We start from the raw sequence: 12,510 nt of genomic DNA, 5'->3' as shown, positions 1-12,510 counted from the left end.
CTCCTGATGAATTGCGGGTTGCATTTTCTATTCCGTCGGGCTCATTATTCCTCGTAAATCACCCTGTATATATTTGTCTTTTTCTATCTAATAGAGTCCATGTATTTCTATCTCTCACTAATACAAGTAGAAGCATTTGCTAATGGTTTATGCATATGACCCAATGTGTTAAAGATTATTCCTGACGAAGAGAACGGTTCACACAGTGCTGCATAATAAAGGATTTATTTAAAAAAATTACAAAACATCAATCTCGTTCAAGTGGTAAATAAGTTCTCTAACATTTTTCTTGTAATCGTCTTGGTTAAATTTTAGATTAGCAATCATTTCAGACATATCACTTTCGTCAAAATCGTCTGTAAGATCTATAATATCTTCTTGTTCTGTAGCTTTCAACTTCAGTACCAAAAAAGCCATACACACTCCGAACATCGCATATTTCTTCCAATGTTGTTTCAGCGCTTCGAAAGGAAACACTACTCTAGGATCAGCGCCTACTTCTGTCAAAAACGATGAAAAACTGTCGTAGTAGATTCGCAAATATTTATCCAAATCATTAAAATCTGCTGTAGAAGCGCCCGAGTAGAAGCAGTAAGACAAGTCGCAGACAGGACTACCAACTTTGACAAATTGCAAATCTAATAAGCGCATGTTGGTAAGTTTCCTACCAAATTCCGACGTCTGAAAATAATGATTGCTATTTTTGATTTGAGACAATGTAATTTAATTTTTTAAACAAACCTCATATTTAAACATCATGTTGTTACTCCAACAGTCTCCATGTAATATGACCGAATAATCGCCAGGTTCTTTTATCGTATCTGCAAATACGTTTAAAAAACCATCACCTGTGTATTTTTCAAATTTCTATATTATTTTATCATCTTCACCAGGAACCAGATATGTTGGAATGAGTCTTCCATGTTCTAACAACTCGTATCTGAACACACTGTTTGCTTCTTTGGTTAACTCTTCGTACATATTATGAAAGCGGCTGACAATTTTTGAATATTCTTCTGGTTGTTCAGCACGTAGCACAAACGAATGAGCGTGGAAACGTCCATACGTTTTTAAAATCAAACCAATATGTTCATCATCCAAGATAGATCTCTTATCATAGACTTCAAAATTTTGCATCTTTAAATTTTCCAAACACAGCATTTCATTTCCGTTTTCCATAGATACTTGCTAACATTTTGGAAAAAATTGCCCATCAATTGTAGCTGCATTCTTTAAAACGGGATACACTTCCGAATAAAAATATGTTTCATTTTCGAAACATTTTCTTATTGAGGCTATTCTTCGAATTTTGTCATCCGTGAACGCTGCTTTTATTATGACGTCTAATAGTTTCTCGCTACTTCGATCTTTTACTCTAATGGTAAAAATTTGCCCCAAAAATCCCTCACCTTTTGCGTTGAGTTTCACATCCGTTATAACACAGCTTGTTAGTCCTTGCTCTCGAGCAACATTTTTAACTAAATCTGCAATTTCAGGGCGCACTTCCAAGACATCCATCTTCTTGTAAGAAAAGATTAGGAAATATTAAGAGCAAGTTCAGCGATGTGTAACAACCGTCAGACTGAAACATTTCACATAGGACTTGTTATCAACACAAAGATTTTATTTCATTAGACAAATAATGTAAAAATAGATAATGCCGACGATTACTTAGATTTACAACAGTAAAGGGAATCTATTCCTTTGTTTTCTTTCACTACGAGCATTTACTGTGAAGTTTTTAAACAATCCCGATCAAATTTGTGGGGGAAGTGTGTCTTAAAGGTCAAGTTTGTGGAATAGACAGCGAGAGCACAGTTAATAAAGTAGTTAATCAGATCAATTAAGGTTCAACGAATTCCTGCAATTTTTAAACAGAAGTTTCATACTTACGCATTCTTATAAGAACAGCAATTATGAAACAAATCCAAGAAATAATAAAATATTTTGTTGGGTAAACCATAATTTTCCACTTTTCCTAAAAATCGTTCATAAGAGATTCCCATTTAAGGTTATACTTTTCATTCCTAACTGGTGTAATCTCTATACAGGGTGTTAGGGAATGGTCTCCCAAGAATTTCAGGGTGAATTTATCACGGAAAATGTGGTCGAAAACCTTTATACCGTTTTTGGATAAATTACACCGTTTTCTGAAAATAAAATTGTTCCCTGCTGTTTTGGGACTGCTGAAAAATTGGTTTGTGCACGAAAAAAAATGTTGTATGTTTCGACTTAAAAATGATTGCTTGGTAACGATTCGAAATTTACTACTGTCAAAGTTTACATTTTAATTTGATCTATCTTTTACCCGTCGCCTGCTAAGACTGCAATCGTTTACAATGCCTGAATATTCTATCGAGGAGTATGCAGATATTGTAACGGTCCGAATAGGTTCGATAAATTAAGAATTTTAATTTTAAAAATAATTTCAATGAAATATTTGAAATACCGTTCATTTGCGACGGAAATGCTGGTCAGTTGTAAATTTTATTGTTGCTTTGTTCACAAGAGTGGCACCACACTCCTCAAGTGAAATCTGCCAACCTTTCTTTGAAAATGCAGGTACGCGTCCGGGGCAAAACATAGCCCAAGGGGAACAAGTGTTCAGGGGAAAAGAAGCGTTGCAATAAATTTATTGTAACTACAAGTTCGACAATTTGGATGGTCCAGTTAAAATCAGGGGATAATTGAATTAATGAATTTGATGTTAGCAGGTTTCAAATTGAGAGAACAACAAAATTAATGTTCATTAGGTTAATTTACTTTTTTAGCATTCTCAAATTTGTGGCATATTTGTAATTAAAGGGCGAAAATTGCAAATTATAAACAGAGCGCTTTATCGTAGAAAAGAAATAGAATTGTTTGCACTTTTAGTTAGAAAAGTAACAAAGCAAAGTAGAAAGGGAGTCGGTAGAAAACACAGAGGACCGGGTAACGGTAAAGCCAGGTAGTCGTAGAAATCAGACGTGTGAGTGAGAGAGAGAGAATGAAATTTACGAAGTAATTATTAATTAGAACGGTTTTGGGGAATCAAACCAATGTAGAACAATTTTTAGAAGTAGCAGATCAACGGAATTTAGTTGCATGACATGACAATTACGTAACAGCGTTTCAAGCCCAATTTAGGTTTCAAAATAAGGTTAATTTGTTTCATTGTAATTCTGTTTGTTTCATTTTAATTCTGTTTGTTTCATTTTAATTGTGTTTGATTCATTTTAATTATGTTTGTATCATTTTAATTCTGTTTGTCACATTTTAATTATGTTTATTTCATTTTAATTATGTTTGATTCTTGGTGCTGATTTTTGTTATGGTATAGAGTCGGTAATTCAGTGTTCCTGTTAATTCTGTTTGTTCCATTTTTTAGATTGTGTTTGTTTCTTGATGTTGAGGTTTATTATTGTATAGAGTCAGTAATTTAGTGTTCTTTTTCAGAGTTCTAATTCAACAACAAATTATGTACATTCGGTCTGGTCCTAACAAAAGTCTAAATTTAAAAATTTAAAATGATGGTGGAAAAACGGAAACCGAGCTGATTGGTCACTTTGGTCAAGTAGGGGTTGCGAAAGGGGGGTGCGCCAGAAATGATAAAACCGATTGCGGGACGGGAAACAGGGCTTTTTTGATTAACTCGGGGTTTGATCTCCAAAGTAACCGGGGGTACGTTCAGTACTTCCAACAGCCATTTTGTGACCACATGCTTTACATTTACAAGGTAACTTAGTTGTCTAATTCTTGTACATTATTTGTAGTCGTGATTAAATTAGTCAAACAGCATTTAGTTCTTTATCGTTCTAAAGTAAAGATTATATTATTTTCTTTGAGCTTTTGATGACCACGTGACTCTTTAGAATCTTGAATTAAATTCTTTATCGCGAAGTATGTGATCTTCTTGTATTTCCCGATTGGGGCGACGTGCTCTCGACAAGTTTAAACCATTGGGGGAAATAATTCAAATCTAATCCGGATCACATAGTTCGCATCTCAAACTCGTATAATGCTGTTCGCACCATAAACTCATATATTTGCCCAGCTTAGTCATTTATTCATGAGTCAGATCTCAATTCGTGGGCCGAGAGTCAAATTTCATTGGGTCAAATTTCCACCAACCTCTGTTATTAAATTCATTTATTTATTTCTATAATTTGTTGGGACCAAACACCACCACAGTCGATTATTTGTTAAATAAAATTTAAGTGAAGTGTGCTCAATCGTTTTAATTCTATTTGGAAAAACCTTCACAAGGTATGGCCTCTCGTTAGAACCTAATTAAACAAAATGAAAAATAAAACACAACGTAGGATCCATAAATATTTCTTTCTCATTATTTTTGTTTCGTATTTTTCCGCAAAAATAACATCCGAGGGAATGCGGCAACCAACAATACACCAAATGAGGGAGAAAAAAAAATCATCGAGGAAAAGTCAAGGAAGTCGAAAAGTTACAATATGTATTTTGTGCATGGGGAATATAGCGGAAAGGCTACTGCTGGCGTCCGAAGGCATGCTAATGCTTGTATTAGGGCAAACGGAGGACATTTATTATGATTTTTTTCAATACAAATAAATAAAGTTACACAAAAATTAACGAATCTTATTAGTAGTATTAGGTGGTTAGTGCTCGATTTCAAATCGAGATGTGGTATCACAAATAAAGCTGCAGAAATAATTTCAATTTATTGCAGCCATAAAAGGAGACTTACTTCAAGGTTGCGGTGAATCTAGATAACTATTTCGAATGAATTATTGATTTTGACCTTAAAAAATGCAATCCTGGTAGTTTTTGATGAGATGTCCAAGGGAAGTATTCAAAACCGAAACGTCATTTTAACAGTAGGTACTCGATAAAATCTGACATAAAGGCATTGTTGTATTTTAGTTGCTAAGCAATTAACTTTCATTTCAGAACTTTAACTATTTATTTAATTATTACAACAATAAAATGGTGCAAAAGCTCCCAAACAGTGGGGCACCATTTTAAATGTTTATCTTTGAGAAAACCATTCATGTTAGGAAATAGTTATTTATTATACAAGACGATAAAATTTTATTTTATCTTCGAGAGCGGTTTAAGCCTCGAGGCGTAAGCCGAGAGGCTAATACGCTCGAGAAGATAATGGTGAATTTTATCGTCGTGTACAATACAAAATTTTATTCCATCCTCCATTACTTCGATTGAATTACTGAATTATTTTGATTATGACAATTATAAACGTCAAAAAAATTCAACAATCAAAAAAACGTCAAAAACAGAAAAACAACAATGGATGTTAAACATTAGAAACTCAAAGCGGGGGCTGTTGGCATGGGAGTCGGTTACCGAGATAATTTGTTTATCAACAAAGTTAAAAGCAGTTTCGTGAAAGCGTCGTGAAAGTGTTTCATTTTTGAGGAAATAATGGCCCAATCTTTCCTTAATGAAGATGAATTGTATGTTCCTGAAGATATTATTAAAGAAGCCAGATCTGTTATTGAAAATTTATTGCCGCGAAAATCTGTATCGTTGTATGAAAAAGAATACAATATTTTCTGTGCCTGGAGGAAAAGCAGAAACATAAAAGGTGTATCAGAAGAAGTCCTGCTATCGTACTTCGCAGAAAAGGTAAAAAAGTATAAGGCTTCAACATTGTGGAGTTGTTATTCAAAGTTGAAGAGTACCTTACTGATCAAGGAACAAGTAGACATATCAAAGTAAGAAGAATGATTATTTTGAATATTATAATTAAAACGTTTATTTTTTTAGATTTTTGAGTCTGAAGACTTTCCTTAAGCGAGAATACTCAACCTACACACCGATTAAATCAAATGTGTTAGAGAGGGAACATTTTAACAAATTTTTGGAGGATGCACCTGATAAGATTTACTTGTTGATAAAGGTAAGTGTTTTTATTATGGTAGTTTCACTCAATATTAAGTAAATTATCTAAAGGTTGCCTTGGTCATGGGAATCGGCGGAGGATGCAGAATGGATGAATTACACAAAATGAAAATTGACGATATCGAAGATCGAGATAATATTCTGATAATACAAGTTCCCGAAACAAAAACGAATAAGAAGCGTATGTTTACTATTGTGGATAATACGAAAATAGGAGTTAGCAAGTTGGCTTTATACAAAAAATATAGTGATTTAAGACCTGCAAATACACCAACCAAGAGTTTCTTTTTGGGTTATCGCAATGAAAAATGTACAAAGCAAGTGGTGGGAATTAACACATTTTACAAGATGCCCCGAATGATAGCGGAATTTTTAAAGCTGCCATTACCTAAATCTTACACTGGTCATTGCTTTAGGAGATCAAGTGCTACTCTTTTGGCGAACACTGGAGCTAACACGCTTATGATGAAGAGACATGGTGGCTGGAAATCGAATTCGGTTGTAGAAGGCTACATTGATGAATCAGTTGAAAATAAGAAGGAAATTTGTAACAGAATTTTGATGGGAACAAGCAGCACAAAGAATTGTCAAGGATTTTCAAACGAATTACCTGGTTGCAGTGGCGCTAACCTCATCAAAAGTGAGGATGTCGTTAACTTCATCAAAAGCAAAGATGTCGCTAACGAGAATACTGTCAAATGTGGTGGAAAAGTGTTTAAAAAGTGCACATTTAATTTTTATTAACAATGTTATTTCCGGTTATTTCAATTCAGACGTTTGTAATTTTGATTAAAAAAGAATAAAGAAACTTGTGAAAATGTAATTATTTTATTTTTCTAGACGATAAAACTTCATTTTACCATGAAGAAAACAGTAGATAAAATACCATTTTATCGTTTAGGATGGAATAAAAAATGGTATTAAGGTTTTCGACCATATTTTCCCTCAGAAGCTCACCCCGACATTCTTGAGAGACCATTCCCTAACACCCTATATATATAAAACAATAACTCAAGAAGGGCTGGACAGATTTTTATGATCTTTATATTGTTGGATTTGTCTCCGCCCCGATTAATTAATTTTGAAAGGTTGACATCTGTCATTGTGCGCGCATCGACAATTTGAACTTAATTGAGATTTAACGTCAGCTGAGTTTTAACACCAAGTGTGATCAATGGTGATCAACAACACCTACTTTTGCATTGTACAGGGTGCGACAACATAACTTCCTTTTTTGAAATGCGCGCTATTCAGACTGTAGGGGTCGTAATGGGACGGGAGTGGTCTCATTCGGAAGCCGTGGTTTTAAAGATTTGTTCCATAACCCTGTCAGCTGCCATCATGCGTTGGAAGAGTAGAAAGCCTGCGTTTGCCGTTGAGGTCTACTTTTCAAACTGATTTTCTGTGATCGCAACCCTTCCGAAATCGCTTCAATGTTGGGTCGTGTCGCGAACCAAAAATCAATTATTACATGGGTCACTACGTTCAGACCATGATTTCAGACAAACCGGGAGTGTGACAAGACGAAGAACTGGAGTCTCACCTCAATAACGGGCAATTTGTAGTAGAGAGCCCGCTCGCCCGATTTGTCCCCTTGCAATTTTGTTTGTGTTTTTTTTTTTAATCTCGCGTTTATATCAACCATCAAAGGACCCTACAAGGCCAACATCCGTGCAGAAATTGCGAACATACCCGCTGCTATGTCATGGCTAACGCTAGAAATGGGCTTATTCACTTATTCAGTGTATCGCACCTGTATACAGGTGGTCCCGATATAACCTGCCAGAAGAAATCCAGTAATAGGTGACGATGAGTAGAACTCATACACAAAAAAAGTTTCTAATAAAAGTCTTTTCGTTTTCGAGATAAAAATAATTGAAAATTTGGTCAAAATTTGCTGTACGCTAATGAGTTAATCGGTTTTAAAAAGGTAATTCTGGTTACTTGGCTGCGATGTCTTTAGCAACGGTACCTGCAACACCTATGACATTTGTCAAGTTTAATTTTAAATTTGCGAATCCTTCAAAAAGTTATGAAATTCACGAAACAAGAATACGCCGATTTGCATTTATTCCATGGCGAAACACGTGGTAATTCAAGACCGGCAAGGCTACCATACGGCGAGCGTTTTCCTGAAGGAGTCCTTCCGTCTCGTTGTACTTTTGTGGAGCTACATCTGCATTTATGTGAGGTTGGTTCTGACTGATTCCAATACGATGGCGTCCCCGATCCTCCATTTAACTCCTCTGGATTTCAATTTTTGGGGCCACACAAAAGATTTGGTATACGAAGTTGAAATAAATACAAAAAGCCAACTCCACAAACGCGTAACAGACGCCGCGAACCAGATTCGTAAAAACCCAGAAATGCTGAATTCTGTTCATGAAAATTGGTACCAGCGTACTCAAATGTGCTTAAATGCCAACGGAAGGCACACAGAACATTTATTATAAAATAATGTTTCTAGTCTAGTTTACCTTTCATTAGTTAGTAGATATTCTCAGTTAGAGTTGAAAGTACGAATATGTAAAGTGTAAATAAATTTATTCAATACATTATTTTGGCTATTTAACCACAATTAAGACGATATTCTTATTACACAGTTCTTCCACAATTTTGCACACACTACCTCTACATTTATTTACACATTGAGGAACACCACTTTATTTATTACTCATTCATCTCAGTCTACAAAATTAGCTTTTGTACCTAAATAAGCTGGTGAATTAACGCACGCAGTGTACAGCGTTTTCAATAAATGTCATTAATTTGATTTAGTTTGTCAGATTTGAGTTTTGTCATAAACGATACAGGTACCTATGTTGCTTAGATATGTACTGTCATCCTTACAAACACCAACAATTAACTCCTGAGTAGGCACGTATTTTTGTGGTCAGCAGCGTCGAATGGGTGTGGATAGGGGTTAATTTATCCCCATTATTTTGGACCTAACGAAGGGGGGTTTTTTGGACTTGTTAGATCCTTCTAATGACCCAGAATTTTTTTGGCAGGTTATATCGGGACCACCCTGTATAACTAATTATGCATTTAAGTACGTCAACTGTCTGCAATTATTTAAATGCTACCCCAAGTAATGCTACGTCGCGGGGGAAGCTGTTTTAGGGTTGAACATTTATTGCTGTGCGGCATACCTAACCTCGAAACTATCAAACAAGTGAACAGTGCGTCCAAACCAGTGGAACAAAATCTTCATCTACAAAATGTTTCCAACAAACACGCTTATGCTTAGTAATTCTCTTTCTAATTTTTAATTTAATTTTCCATATTTTCTTCCCGTCAGATGTTGACTGTATCCCAACCAAACTCATTTCCGTTTATGGTGAGTGTTTATTCTGGATTATTTTTATACAGTGAATTTTTTTATCAATGAACCATAGAGATTTACATGGTATAAAGTATAAACTTTATTTCGCGTCAATGGTGTTTCTATTGCTAATTTCAAAATTATTTTTCGGACATGTAATAAAGTTTACACCATGTCAATCCCTATGGTTCATTGATAAAAAATTCACTGTATAGTTAGTTACAACTCGGGACACAGCAATTTGCTCTACTACTCATTATGCTCTCATTTCTTGCAAATGAATTTACCGAAAAATCTTAATTTTTCAGTACTCTATCAATGAATTGTCGTAAATTCATCGGAGTTAATCACATTTGCACATCACGTGACGTGAATACCAATAATCTCTTTCATTTTGATTATTCATTTTATCTTAATAAATAAACTTCATTCAATTCAGCTAATAAAATAAGTTACACAACATTTATTGATTCTGAGGCGGTACGAAGTTCGCCGGGTCAGCTAGTTATTAATATTATTCACCCATAGAGTGTTGCACTAGTCCCACATCCTGGCGATGGGGCACAGCATTTTCTAATGTGCCACTCCATGACGTCGCAGTAAGTGGAGAGAACTAAGAGAAGACTTCGTTTTGGATCCTGTAGGCCATCAAGGTGGATTTGACGCTGCAGAAAGGGATCGCTTATGAAGACAGCTAACTTGACCTCGTAGTCCGGATGCAACGCCCTTAGCTAGAACATCAGCTCCTCGTATTTTCGCTCCTTTTACGCCCATGTTAGGTTCTGCCGGACAGGAAAGCTCAATCACAGTGATGGTCTTGGCTCGGAGATCAAAACATGATATCCGGCATAGTCTGACCAAGATAAATGCGTAATTCAAGTAAATTAGGCACTCCGCATTCTCCCCTGATCTCCACAGCAGAACGGATGTTGCGTCCAAATCGTACACATGTTTCAGGTGGTAATAAACCACCCCCAGATCCGCGTTACGCCGGTCCAATGCCGGAAGATAGACATTGCTCCTCAGCCTTCCTGATATCGCTGCTTATTTTCCTGAACAGCCTCGGAGTCAAAAGATCGGCAAAAGATAATCTAAGACATTGGGCAGCTCTACGTGAAACCCTGAATAAGAAGTCTCACAACTCTTCCAACTCATAGACCGTAACCAGACGAATTAGAGGATTTCGATCTCTCAGAACTCGAGCAGTTACACCGATCGTGTAGGCCCTCCAAGCTCATCAGTCCCCTTCTTCCTTGTTATCTGGAAAGATACACCCGTTGGGCGGAGGATTTAGGGTGCAGAGTCTCCCTTTGGAGATGTTCAACAACTTTGTTCTTGGCCGACTCCAGATCTGTGCGCCTTGTGTACGCCGCGGAGAGCCTTTGTTACGGCGCCGACGGTGGGATTGTCCAGAAGAGCTCTGAACTTCTTCTCATTAGATGAGTACACCTTACGACCATCCATGTAAAACAGATGGGTGACCTTGATGTTCCTTTTATTAGGTGGACCGACTAGACATCCTGTAGCATTCCTCAGCTCTACGAAAAAGACAGGAAAGACACGCAGTACAGCAAAGACGCATCAACTGCTCAATGCAGGTAGACTTTCAGGCTTCCCAAACGATGTAAAGTGGGCGCATGGGAAATGCCGTCAAAAGCCTTCTTGTAATACACCCAGGCCCCTCTTAGAACCTCGCTGTTCATAAATATCCTGCCACACGAGAAAAATCGCAGCCAAGATTCTCTCGTAGAGCACACCTATAAATATTTTGGTGTTGAGGTATGTACGAGAACCCAGAAAAGCTTTTCCTTCCTGTGCAAAACGGAGGTGGCGGGAGCGCGCGACGACCTCTCCATCGGAAAAATTTATTGTGGCTGAACAAAATGACCGACAAACACGCAGGACCAAACAAACCGACAGCTAGGATCCCCCCTACATGCCAGGAGCGCCAACTTCGAAACAAAACATTTCCCCCGGCCTCAGGAGCCCTTGTAACCTTACTTTCTGGATGACCCTCGTAATTGGGCGATCATTTCATTTTTTTTTGGATAAATCTCCGGTTTTCGGGAGAAACCTTCTGCCTTCTACCAACAACGAAGGGACGGGAATTCGTTAGTCTTTTGACCACAGCTCCGTGGATGGAAAAGAATAACTTCTACCAGAAACTCGCTATATCATTGACAACCGGCGAAGCGAATTTTCGTTTTCCCGTCAAGACTCCTCACCCCAACTCCCGCGATGTCCGGCTGTCCCTCCCACCCCAAGCGTGTAGTTTCAATCAGTTGTTCCAACACTTCGTACAATTCTCGCCAGAAAGCCTCAGCTTCGTCAACTGCAGGAAGAGGGCGTTCTCGCTATGAAGAGTTTAAGTAAGTTGAGATGAAATTGTCTGTGCTAATGAGAATGGTCGTAGTCTGTCTTTAAAAGTGTGTGAACTTTTTATACAGTGTGGAATAAAATGATTTACATCTAGTTACCTTTGCATTACCCTTGTAAAAATACGAAATGCCGCTCTACAAAAAAAAAAGCCTAACCTCAAAATATATCTCCAAATTCCAAATGTGATTTATTGCGAAGGGATGATATGAATGCAAAGTTGAGATTGAAATTAAAAAGGAGCTAACAAAAGCAAGTCACAGCTAGTGTTGAAAGTGGTCACCAACGTTTGTTAGGTAATTCAATTTAGTAAATTGTAACAATTGTCAATTCGATTGATGACATTTATTGACAGAACTAACAGTTCGGCACTTCGAAAAAAAAGTAGAGCGGTACAGGAAAATTTACATGTGCAAAAAATTCCAAAGATAACTAGATGTAAATCATTTTATTCCACACTGTACTTGTAGCATCAATAGAGTGTCATTTAATTTTAAATTTACTCTGATTTATTTTTCATAATCTTAATTTGTACTAGACTTTTTAAATTTTAACCACACCCTTTGTTTTTCTTCGACAAGTAGAATAAAGTCTTTGTTAAACCAAGGACATCGACATCGAGGCTGAATTCATTTATCATTACTGATGCTTCGATCAAGTAAATATTTCCATTGAAAGCACTAGTTTTTATATTATTACAGGGTTATTATAAATGATTGTCCGATCGCAGTTGGCGTTGGTGACGTAGTTGAATGTGCCGCAAGCCTTATAACATGAGTGAGACTAGTATCACCGATATGTGGCGATACCGGCGGTAGTGAAAATCTGTCTACTAGTTTGTCTAACGTGCGAGACTGGCGGCACATCCAAAATTTGTGTGGGTTTTCAACGCCAACTGCGATGCGACAATAATTTATAATAACACTGTAGGT

General features: G+C 36.8%; 1 protein-coding gene and 1 long non-coding RNA gene across 2 annotated transcripts; one reads left to right on the top strand and one right to left on the bottom strand.

The window, feature by feature from the left end:
* Positions 1–209: 209 nt before the first annotated feature.
* On the bottom strand, positions 210–1,592 carry LOC138124752 (uncharacterized). Its single transcript, XR_011157255.1, has 2 exons — positions 742–1,592; positions 210–681 (listed from the first exon to the last, which is right to left on the bottom strand). It is a non-coding gene; the product is annotated as an uncharacterized lncRNA (long non-coding RNA).
* Positions 1,593–5,018: 3,426 nt separating this feature from the next.
* Positions 5,019–6,700, top strand: LOC138124750 (uncharacterized). Its single transcript, XM_069039908.1, has 3 exons — positions 5,019–5,690; positions 5,743–5,875; positions 5,929–6,700. Exons 1-3 carry the CDS (start codon positions 5,398–5,400, stop codon positions 6,619–6,621), a joined length of 1,119 nt encoding a protein of 372 aa, XP_068896009.1. The 5' UTR covers positions 5,019–5,397; the 3' UTR covers positions 6,622–6,700.
* The last annotated feature ends 5,810 nt before the right edge of the window (positions 6,701–12,510 follow it).

This window comes from Tenebrio molitor, chromosome 2 (assembly GCF_963966145.1).
Source record: "Tenebrio molitor chromosome 2, icTenMoli1.1, whole genome shotgun sequence".
NCBI lineage: Eukaryota > Metazoa > Arthropoda > Insecta > Coleoptera > Tenebrionidae > Tenebrio > Tenebrio molitor.
The sequence above is the reverse complement of the archived record's forward strand: the minus strand, read 5'-3'. Positions and strand labels throughout refer to the sequence as shown.